The following is an 11,330-nucleotide window of genomic DNA, read 5'->3' as shown; positions in this document are numbered from 1 at the left end:
TTGCCAGCAGTGTGGCTTGCCAAAAACTGTTTAATTTAGTACCAGTCTTGGTGATTACTTAATTTAGGTCTCTCTCTCTTTCATTATGGGGGTGGGAGGCAACCCGAACACGCAAGCGTCCAACTTTATGCCAAGTCGCTGATATGGGCAAAAGAGTTTGGGAAAGAATCCAGACTGTAAATAAAATCACATTGCAACCCACAGACGAGTCACTGCCAAATTCTTGCAATTCACGGGAAGCTGGGATTGGCTCCCTGGGAAAGGAGGGTCCGGAACTGGCATGGAACTATCCCACTCAGGCTTTCTGGAAGTGACCAAGATTGCTATATAAATTGCCACCAGCAAGGCTGAAACCTAACACAGCTCACCTTTCCTGCACAGCGCAGATTGGGACCCTGAAAAAGAAGTCAAATTCAGATCCGGAGACTCCCTCTCGACCCATCGCCATGGAAAGATACGTCTCTGCCGTCCGCAAGATGGAGCAAACGGTGATGTTTCCCAGCCTCCTCCTTGGAGTCTCCTTGGAAGACCAGGCTGAAACATTTGAGACCAACTCGAGCAACGGAGACTCCAGCGAGAGAGACCTGTATGAAGATTACACTCTGCTAAAAGCCATCAAGGGGAGGGCAGAGGGTGGCTTAGCACCTCTTGACTTCCAGAATCCCAGCCTCAAGGAAGAGGAGAGCAAAGAGAAGGCTGATCTGGAAGATCTCTTCCATTACCACGTGTCTGGCTTGCACCGCGTCCTCACCCAGCTGACAAGGAGGGCCAACGCCGTGACTTCGAAATATAATGAAATCATGGGGCAGATCAACCAGAACGAAATCTCTCTCCGCTGGTGAGACACACGCCAAGGACACCAAAGGTGAGTTATCGGCTCACTCGGCCTTCTCCCACCTATTGTTCTCCCCTAAGCCCAGCCAATGGGACGCGGGTGGCGCTGTGGGTTAAACCACAGAGCCTCTTGGGCTTGCTGATCAGAAGGTTGATGGTTTGAATCCCCGCAACGGGGTGAGCTCCCGTTGTTCGGTCCCAGCTCCTGCCAACCTAGCAGTTCGAAAGCACGTGAAGTGCAAGTTGATAAATAGGTACCGCTCCGGAGGGAAGGTAAACGGTGTTTCCGTGCGCTGCTCTGGTTTGCCAGAAGCGGCTTAGTCCTGCTGGCCACATGACCTGGAAGCTGTACGCCGGCCCCCTTCAGCCAACAAAGCGAGATGAGTGCCACAACCCCAGAGTGGGCCATGACTGGACCTAACGATCAGGGGTCTCTTTACCTTTTTAAAGCGCAGCCAACATGACTATGGGAACCGTGGTCAAAAACATCTGGTGGGCACAGCTTGTGGAAGGCTCTATCAGCTGGTTTCCTGCATCAAACATTCTGCGTTCCTTCCATGTTTGTATGCATCCACGCTTTTAAACTTTCCACATTGCCACCATCAGCCAATAGAAGTGGATGTGATAAAAGGTGATTTTGCACCACCGTACTGTAGTCTCCTGTTGCGGCACTGCCTGTTAACAGAGTCAAAGAGCTTTTAAAAATAGGCTTGCAAACTCTTCCTTCCTTCCTGGTTAATTTGGTGGCCATTGTTGGCTGTGGATGAGGGAAGTTGTAGCCACCAGGTCAACACAGGCTGGGCTACGGAATGCCATTTTCTGACATGGCAGGTCCATCTTTCGGTGGTGAGGGTAATCTTATATTACTTCATTCATATTTCAGGCCTTAGTTTGGGGATTCAGGCTATTTATTAAGTGGAAAGCTAAGCTAACGTGGTGCCTTTCCAATGTTGCCGGACTAGAACTCCCATCATTCCTGACCATTGGTCAACTTGACTGGAATATGGGAGTTGTAGTACCCCAATAAAATCAGGAGAACCCCATGTTGGCTATCAGTAAAGTTCTAGGGCTGAGTCACAGGGACCCTTGGTTTAAATTAAGACACAACCCACCATGTTAACACCTTTTCCATTTTCCGTTTTACAGGACAACCTGAATTTCTGTACCTGCACATGTGTACAACTTGGGTCCTCTGTCTGAGGCTGCGCAACGAAGGCTCTCAATGGACAATCTAGAGACCTTGACTGCAGCATCTACCCCACAACGTTGTGTAGCATGGACTTTACTTGAATAAGCCAAGCACTGATATTTGTGAACGTAATTCCTATCTATATTATATTTGTGAACATAATTCCTATCTATATTATATTTGTGAACAAAATGGCTATCTGTATGGTATTTATGGACAAAACTGATATCTATAAACTCCATTGCAAACGTATGCCTTGGGTTTCCATTGCTTTCTGGTGTTTAAATATTGCTTTTAGTTCAGACTAATAAAGCATTTTGCATTGTTTGAAGCTGCCTAGACCACTGTTTCATCTAGTCCTGTATTTGTCAACTACCCTGACAGGTAATGGCTCTCATCCGGAGTCTTTGCCTATTATGCTTGCTATCTGAAATCATATTCACTGGAGATAAGCTCTGTGCCACCACATGGCTCCTGTAAGGAAATGAAGGGCATCAGTACCCTGCCCACAATTCAGCCTTTTTGTGTGTGTGTTGCTGTGTGATTAAGGGTACATCCACAATTTCCACTGAAAACAGCGTCCGGGCGCAATTTTCAGAAATCTTTTAAGATGTCCTGGAAAATCCAGGCGTATGGAAGCCTGTATCGGAAGTGGGGTAATTTTTGGCAAATTTCCTAAAAAAAATAGCTCAAAAACTTTTTTTTAAAAAAGGATTTGCCAATAAAACTCAACAACTTTGGCCAATGGGAAACCAAAAAAAAGCTCGCCAACTTTGTCAAAAAAAGAGAAAGCTTTTGTGTCCAGATTTTTACTTTTTGAAATATTGAACCCTACCTGGTTTCTAGTCATGGGTCTGAGAGATTTTTTCCCCCCTCTGCCGTTTTTACTGGGAAAATCTGATGTTTACTGCTGAATTGGAACAAGCATCAAATGGGATTTCCCTGCTTAAGTGAAGGGACAAAAACCTCTCAGACGACCCGTGACTAAAAAAATCCCAGAACAAGCAAAGAGTGAATGGGCCCTAAGTTAGAGGCAGCCCTTTTAATTTTCCATGGAGCAACTTCATGTTAGGGGCATAAATCAAAATGGCTGCCTCACAGGAGGACTGCTCCTTGCCTGTCAGGAAAGGTCCCCAAGAGGGTTTTTGCCAAGGGGCTCTCCAGGATTTCAGACAGGGAGTTCTTCCCAGCCCTGCCTGGAGATACCGTGATACCTCGGGTTAAGTACTTAATTCATTCCAGAGGTCCGTTCTTAACCTGAAACTGTTCTTAACCTGAAGCACCACTTTAGCTAATGGGGCCTCCTGCTGCTGCTGCGCCGCCGGAGCACGATTTCTGGTCTCATCCTGAAGCAAAGTTCTTAACCCGAGGTACTATTATGGGTTAGCGGAGTCTGTAACCTGAAGTGTCTGTAACCTGAGGTACCACTGTACTGGGCATCAATCCTGGAACCTCCTGCATGGAAAACACATGTGATACCACAGAGCTGTGTGTCTTCCAGAAATGTTAGTATACCTTCCCGTAACATCAAACCAAGATTTTTGTTGAGTCTGTCCCTGTTCGGGACTCACGTCCAGGGCTGGATTTAGGTTTGATGAGGCCCTATGCTACTGAAAGTAATGGGGCCCTTTATATGTCCAGCTGCCCTTTGTCAACAACAAATTGTCACTGTTTTTTGTGGTGAATATATGCTATATGGTAATTTATGGACCTAATAGCTATCTAAAGCCATTTGCACATGCAGAATGTAGGCACCCTATATATAGAAATGAGCAAACCAGTGATATTTGAGGGAGCGGGCTAGCAGGCTAGCAGGCCATTACTTACATCATAGGAGCCTACACAATACAAAACACTGTTGCTGTATGTAGGTTTTATTTTATTTGTTTTTTATCTTATATTTTGGAAATGTACATCCAGTGCTTTTTTTTCTTTAATTTTTTTCGGGCCCCCCAAGAGAGTGGGACCCTAAGCTATACCTTCTTTAGTTCATATGTAAATCTGGCACTGCTCAAGTCCCTGATTCTAGGATTGCTGCCTTGGCCATGTAGTTGTCCCTGCCCCTTCCAACATTTCACAGATGGAAATAGCTTGTAACACCCCTGTTTGAACAATAAGCACTGTGCAATGCCCCAATATGCTCTCACTGAAGGCTCCTCTGCTTCGTGGGCTATGCCCATTGACTATGGCATAGCCAGATGAACCCTGGCGATCAATGGGGTGACAGATGTCGCAGCCAGATCGCCCTCTCACCACCGATTTAGGCTGTGCGCACACATATCATTTGAAATAAACAGGGGTCCTTTATCTCCCAGTGCACTTTTGCACATAACAATGTGGGCATGTTTTCAAGCTAGCATGCAACGGTGTTCTCTATTCCCTTCCTTCCCATTGCACAACTTTAAAAAATAATAATCACAGTCTTTTGAAAGAGAGGAGGTAGAAACTGGTATGCTGATATTCAGAGGTGGCTATCCTACAGCACTGCTTCTAAGGAGCACTTGAAAGAGCTGGGTATGTTTAGCCTGGAAAAGAGGAGACTGAGAGGAGATAGGATGTTGTTGTTGTTTAGTCATTTAGTCGTGTCTGACTCTTCGTGACCCCATGGAACAGAGCACGCCAGGCACTCCTGTCTTCCACTGCCTCCCGCAGTTTGGTCAAACTCATGCTGGTAGCTTCGAGAACACTGTCCAACCATCTTGTCCTCTGTCATCCCCTTCTCCTTGTGCCCTCCATCTTTCCCAACATCAGGGTCTTTTCCAGGGCGTCTTCTCTTCTCATGAGGTGGCCAAAGTCTTGGAGCCTCAGCTTCAGGATCTGTCCTTCCAGTGAACACTCAGTGCTGATTTCCTTAAGAATGGATAGGTTTGATCTTCTTGCAGTCCATGGGACTCTCAAGAGTCTCCTCCAGCACCATAATCCAAAAGCATCAATTCTTCGGCAATCAGCCTTCTTGATGGTCCAGCTCTCACTTCCGTACATCACTACTGGAAAAACCATAGCTTTAACTATACAGACCTTTGTTGGCAAGGTGATGTTTCTGCTTTTTAAGATGCTTTCTAGGTTTGTCATTGCTTTTCTCCTAAGAAGCAGGCATCTTTTAATTTTGTGACTGCTGTCACCATCTGCAGAGCTAGGGTAGCCATTTTCAAATATCTGAAGGGCTGTCACATGGAGGAGGGAGCAAGCTTGTTTTCTCCCGTTCTGGAGGGTAGGATTCGAACCTGTCAGGTGTGCGTGCAGGAGCCAGGCCCTGTGACCAATAGGACTTTGCAGGACTGGGGCCTTCCTAAGTTTGTTCTGGAGAGGCAAGGCGCGGCCACACAGGTGAGGCCACTTGGTAACTCACTGCACCTGGTGGCAAGAGCCAGGAAGGGATATAAGGTCAGCATTCCCCTTCTGCTCTTTGCCACAGCAACACGTTCCCTGCCTTGCTGCGTTTGGCGTCTTGCTTCCTGATCCTTGAACCTCGGCTTCTTGATCCTCAGACCCTTGACTTCTTGACTCCTTGCTTCTTGATCCTTGGACCCCTGACTTCGTGACTCCTTGCTTCTTGATCCTCAGACCCTTAACTTCTTCACTCCTTGCTTCTTGATCCTTGGACCCCTGATTTCGTGTCTCCTTGCTTCCTGACCCTCGGACCCCTGACTTCATGACCCCTTGCTTCCTGACCCTCGGACCCTTGGCTTCTTGACTCCCAGTTCTCTGACCCTCGGATTCTTGGCTTCTCGACTCCTGGCTTCTGGACCCCCGTTCCTGCTCTCACCCCGCCATCTTGCCCCCGGTCCTGACGTCCCCTGCCGGGACTTTGATCGCCTGTGAACCAAACCATGATAGAACCAATGGTTTCAAGCTGCAAGAAAGGAGAAAAACTTTCTGACAGTAAGAGCTGTTCAGCAGTGGAACAGGGGAGCTGTTTCACAAGAGGTGGTGGACTGTCCTTCCTTGGAGGTTTTTAAACAGAGGTTGGATGGCCATTTGTCGTGGATGCTTTAGCTGAGATTCCTGCATTGCAGGGGTTGGACTACATGACCCCCAGGGCCCCTTCCAACTCTAAGGTTCTATGAATTGGTGAAAGATCAAGCATGGGTTAAGCCAGGCATCCCCAAACTCGGCCCTCCAGATGTTTTGGGACTACAGTTCCCATCATCCCTGACCACTGGTCCTGTTAGCTAGGGATGGTGGGAGTTGGACTTCCAAAACATCTGGCGGGCCGAGTTTGGGGATGCCTGCATTAAGAGCATTCAATACTTCTCTGTGTGATGGCCTGGGACTTGGGCTTGGACTCGGAACCAGAGGAGTCTCAGTCCGCACCGGATCCTTTGCCTCAGGCATCATCTGAACCAAGTCTGGGGGCTGATCCTGAAGAGTCCCAGTCTGCACATGTTCCCCTGCAACAAACATCAGCTGGGTCGAGTCAGGGGCCTGAACCTGCCCTGGCTCCAGATGCGGGGATGACCTCGTTGCCTCCAGCTGGGCCATCACTTACAGCTGCTCCACTACCGGTTGGGTCAGGGGAGGCTGAGGCGGCCCCTGGGTCTAGTAACCCACCGACGTCTCCCGAGCTGCAGAGACTCAGGTCTGAGAGAAGGAGAGACCTGAGTACTCGCAGGAGGAGTGCTCGCCTCCGGGCAAAACAGGGAGGTGAGTCGCTGGGGGATCAGGCCCGGCCGCTACCCTGACAAAGATAAAAGGCTGTCGGACCCCGCCCCAGGTTGCAGGAGCAACATTGCTGTATGCTAGATCCTGCCTGAGATCCTGTACCTGTCCTTGCCTGGTTTCCTGCCTCATGTCCTGCCTCGGGCCTGTTGGACTGACTCCTAGCAGAACCTTCGGATTCTGGACCGGTCCTGGACCGCGTTTCACGGGTTACCCCGGGCCCAGCACACTCTGCCTTCAGGAGTAGCAATGGCTCTCCATGTAGTTATTGCAAGCCTGTTTTTTTGTCCTCCAGTGATTCTGAAACCCTGGGAATAAATATTGCTTGATTTGGCCTGGTGTTTTCCACTCTGCACATCATGACTTGTCAGTTATTGATCAGCAAGTCCTGGCTTCAACTGGGGTCAATCAGTCCACCTCTAATTTGGGTTCATTCCAACCTGTAAATAAAGTCACATTGCTAACCACATAGGAGACAACTGATGAGATGCCAGAGGAGGAGAAATGTGATTGGCTGAGGACAGAGGGGTGTTGTCCACCGCTCCAATGGACCTCTTCCTGATCACACGTTCCACGGCTGGTTTCCACCCAGGCTTGCTCATAAATTGCCACACCAACTGGAAGCAAGGAACGCTCACATCTAACGGTCCTGAGATCCCCCGAGGTTTTAGGCTCAAAGAAGTCTCTCCTCTCGCAACCATGGAAGATTACTTCTCTGCAGTCCGCAAGATGGAGCAAACGGTGATGTTCCCCAGCGTTCTCCAGGGCGTCCCCTTGGAATGGCAGGACAACACGCCTGAGGCTGACTCGGGCGGCAAAGATCTGTATGATTATTACACGCTGCTGAAATCCATCAAGCTGGTGGTGGAAGGTGGCCTGTTGCCTCTCAGTAACCAGAACCCTGATGTCGCCAGCCGTCTGAAAGAACAGGAAGAGAAAGAGAAGCAGAACCCTGAAGGCTATTTCTATTACCACGTGTCCAGCTTGTATCGTGTCCTCGCACAGCTGACAAGGAGAGCCAATGCCGTCACCTCCAAATACAATGAAATTATGGGGCAGATTAACCAGGGCGAAATTCATCTCTGCTGATGACAAATGCATGGTGCAAAGAGCAAAGGTAAGAGGTCCTCCGTTGCTCAAATGGGAATTCCCAGCCTACTGGCACCAGGTAGGCAGGTTTGCGGTACTCTTTTTGGTGCCTGCTTAAAACATTTTTGTTTAGGTGAACCTATCTTCCTTGGAGGGATGCGAGTGGCGCTGTGGGTTAAACCACAGAGCCTAGGACTTGCCGATCAGAAGGTCAGCGGTTCGAATCCCCACGACGGGGTGAGCTCCCGTTGCTCAGTCCCTGCTCCTGCCAACCTAGCAGTCCAAAAGCATGTCATGTGCAAGTAGATAAATAGGTACCGCTCTGGTGGGAAGGTAAATGGCATTTCCTTGCGCTGCTCTGGTTCGCCAGAAGCGGCTTAGTCATGCTGGCCACATGACCCGGAAGCTGTACGCCGGTTCCCTTGGCCAATAAAGCGAGATGAGCGCTGCAACCCCAGAGTCAGCCACGACTGGACCTAATGGTCCCTTTACCTTTATCTTCCTTGGAGGTTTTTAAGCAGAGTTTGGATGGCCACCTCTCATGGAGGCATTAGCTGAGATTAGCAGGAATTAGATGGATTAGATGGATATATGATTCCACTTGGGGCTTCTAGGTGCAAAAATGTCTTAATGCCCAGTTTAGGGTTGCCATATTTTGAAGAGCAAAAAAGAGGACAGCCAAACTGTGCCAGCATACCTATTTCCCCAGCTCAGGATGGCAGCGGCTGCAGCATGCAGAGCAGCCCGAGTCTGAACCCCACCCCTGCTGACCCAGACATTTCCTTTAAAATGTAAAAATCCGCCTGAAGGGGCATGTTGGCCCCCACAAAAGAGGACATGTCCGGGGTTTTCCCAGGCATATGGCAACCCTAATTAGTTCCAAGTGCAATTGCAATTAGTCTAAGTGCAGTTAGTTCCAAGGGAAATTGTTCAAAGGGTATAGAAAGAGCATTGTGTTTAGATTTGCTGTTTTATAAAAGGAGATTGAATAATAATAATAATAACAATTATTATTATTATTATTATTATTATTATTATTATTATTATTATTTGTACACTGCCCATTTATACCACTCTGGGCAGCTCCCAACAGGATGTTAAAAACACAATAAAAGATCAAACATTAAAAGCTTCCCTAAACAGGGCTGCCTTCAGATGTCTTCTAAAAGTCAGGTAGTTGTTTATTTCCTTGACATCTGGTGGGAGGGCGTTCCACAGGGCACAACTACTGAGAAGGCCCTCTGCCTGGTTCCCTTTAACCTCAGTTCTTGCAGGGAGGGAACCACCAGAAGGCCCTCGGAGCTGGACCTCAGTGTCCGGGCTGAACAATGGGGGTGGAGTCGCTCCTTCAGGTCTACTGGACTGAGGCCGTTTAGGGCTTTCAAGGTCAGCACCAACACTTTGAATTGTGCTCGGAAATGTACTGGGAGCCAACATAGGTCTTTCAGGACCGGTGTAATAGCAGCTACACCCAGTCACCAGTCTAGCTGCCACATTCTGGGGTAGTTGTGGTTTCCGGGTCACCTTCAAAGGTAGCCTCACATAGAGCGCATTGCAGTAGTCCAATACAGTGATAAGGCATTCTGATGAGAAAGCATTCAGAATTACTTTCCAATTAATTCCACAGGTTATGCTGGCACTGTCTCCCAGAGTCCAAATTCACGAAGCGGACATGTCTTGCTGTATGTTCTTCCAGAGGACTTTCTGGTGCAACGAGCTCTGTGATACGGAAAATACTGAATTGATAGGGTTTATAGAGTGGGAGGGAAGCTTAAATTATTTTAATGCATATTTAATATTTTATGTAACCCGCTTAGAGGGTTTGATGATTGAGTGGCTTATAAATCTTACAAAGTAAACTAAATGCCAAACATATATATGGCCCTATATGATTCAAAGAGGATGTTTATGTATTTTGAAATCTACTCATGTCCTACTGATTGCATTGTCTCTGATGACTAATACTTGCAATCCACTTCCGTAAAGGTAAACTTAATTTTATTGTTTTGTACGTAAGTGAAATTTGAGCTGATGGGCTCACTGTCAATAAAAAGACTTATTCTGAGTAGCGCCTCATTTTGTTTCATTAATTCACACACTGTTCTGTTTGTACTATTTAGAAGTTAGGCTGAAACCTGTGTTTGTGTGTGTGTACATATGTGTGTGTTATAAAAAATAAAGTATTCAAATGTCCAGTGGACCTTATATATGTGCTTACCAGGGATTTTTTTCAGCCGGAACTCACCGGAATTCAGGTGGCGACCATTGCCATTATAAGAGAAGAAGGGAGAAGTTCATGGTGAGTTCTGGCACCTCTTTTTCCAGAGAAATAGCACTGATGCATACCTAATTGTAAAGAGAAGAAAAATCAATTGCACGATGTAACTCCCTTAATCTTATTCAGTGGTGTTAGTTTTGGGGTTGTTCCCACCCCCCTTAAAAGCATTCAATTTAAAGAGGATGGTGAGCATCTTATATTCATCAGTATACCTAGGCGAGCCTGAAATGTGTGGCCCTACAGATGTTTTCAGACTCCAGCTCCCATAATTCTGGCTCAACCAGGTGAGGGTCTCAAACCCTCGGTGAGTTAGGAACTTCCCCTGTGTAGTAATAATAATAATAATAATAATAATAATAATAATAATAATAATAATACAGTGGTACCTTGGGTTACATACACTTCAGGTTACATACGCTTCAGGTTACAGACTCCGCTAACCCAGAAATAGTGCTTCAGGTTAAGAACTTTGCTTCAGGATGAGAACAGAAATCGTGCTCCGGCGGCGCGGCAGCAGGAGGAGGCCCCATTAGCTAAAGTGGTGCTTCAGGTTAAGAACAGTTTCAGGTTAAGAACAGAACTCCGGAATGAATTAAGTACTTAACCCGAGGTACCACTGTAATAATAATAATAATTTATTATTTATACCCACCCAGCTGGCTGAGTTTCCCCAGCCACTCTGGGCAGCTCCCAATCGAATGTTAAAAACAATACAGCATTAAATATTAAAAACTCCCCTTAACAGGGCTGCCTTCAGATGTCTTTTAAAGATAGCTGCTTATTTCCTTCACATCTGAAGGGAGGGCGTTTCACAGGGTGGGCACCACTACCGAGAAGGCCCTCCATCTGGTTCCCTGTAACCTCACTTCTCGCTGGGAGGGAACCGCCAGAAGGCCCTCGGCGCTGGGGTGGAGACGCTGGGGGTGGAGACGCTCCTTCAGGTATACTGGACCGAGGCCGTTTAGGGCTTTCAAGGTCAGCACCAAAACTGACCTGTACAAAGACAGGCTCTGTTGGATTGAGCAGACGAAACCAATAGTGGGCTCTGTGGTCAAAAAGGTGGTTTCTGCACATCTGTAGAGGGGAGTGAGGGGCAGATGGGGCTCATCCACCTGCGAAGGGAGCCCACCTAGGAGAAGGAAAACTCTGATCCTAAACCTCCACTGCCTTGTGGGATAGATATCTTCAGGAGAAGAAAAGGCTAAGGAGGAAACCCTACACAAATCTGAAGTGGTGTCCCTAAGGCAGTTGGATGGTGCTTTGTATGCCTCCTTCTGGCAA

The 11,330-nt window shown here is 47.5% G+C and overlaps 2 protein-coding genes across 2 annotated transcripts; both read left to right on the top strand.

Annotated features, from left to right (window-relative positions):
• The first annotated feature begins 306 nt into the window (after window positions 1-306).
• LOC114595289 (mid1-interacting protein 1-B-like) lies at window positions 307-2,354 on the top strand. Its single transcript, XM_028725592.2, has 2 exons — window positions 307-865; window positions 1,981-2,354. Exon 1 carries the CDS (start codon window positions 447-449, stop codon window positions 840-842), a length of 396 nt encoding a protein of 131 aa, XP_028581425.2. The 5' UTR covers window positions 307-446; the 3' UTR covers window positions 843-865; window positions 1,981-2,354.
• A 4,921-nt stretch (window positions 2,355-7,275) lies between these two features.
• Window positions 7,276-9,836, top strand: LOC114595288 (thyroid hormone-inducible hepatic protein). The gene is made up of 2 exons (XM_077926936.1): window positions 7,276-7,799; window positions 9,399-9,836. Exon 1 carries the CDS (start codon window positions 7,382-7,384, stop codon window positions 7,769-7,771), a length of 390 nt encoding a protein of 129 aa, XP_077783062.1. The 5' UTR covers window positions 7,276-7,381; the 3' UTR covers window positions 7,772-7,799; window positions 9,399-9,836.
• The last annotated feature ends 1,494 nt before the right edge of the window (window positions 9,837-11,330 follow it).

This window comes from Podarcis muralis, chromosome 4, assembly GCF_964188315.1.
Source record: "Podarcis muralis chromosome 4, rPodMur119.hap1.1, whole genome shotgun sequence".
Classification (NCBI taxonomy): Eukaryota; Metazoa; Chordata; class Lepidosauria; order Squamata; family Lacertidae; genus Podarcis; species Podarcis muralis.
This window is presented reverse-complemented; position numbering and strand designations above follow the sequence as displayed.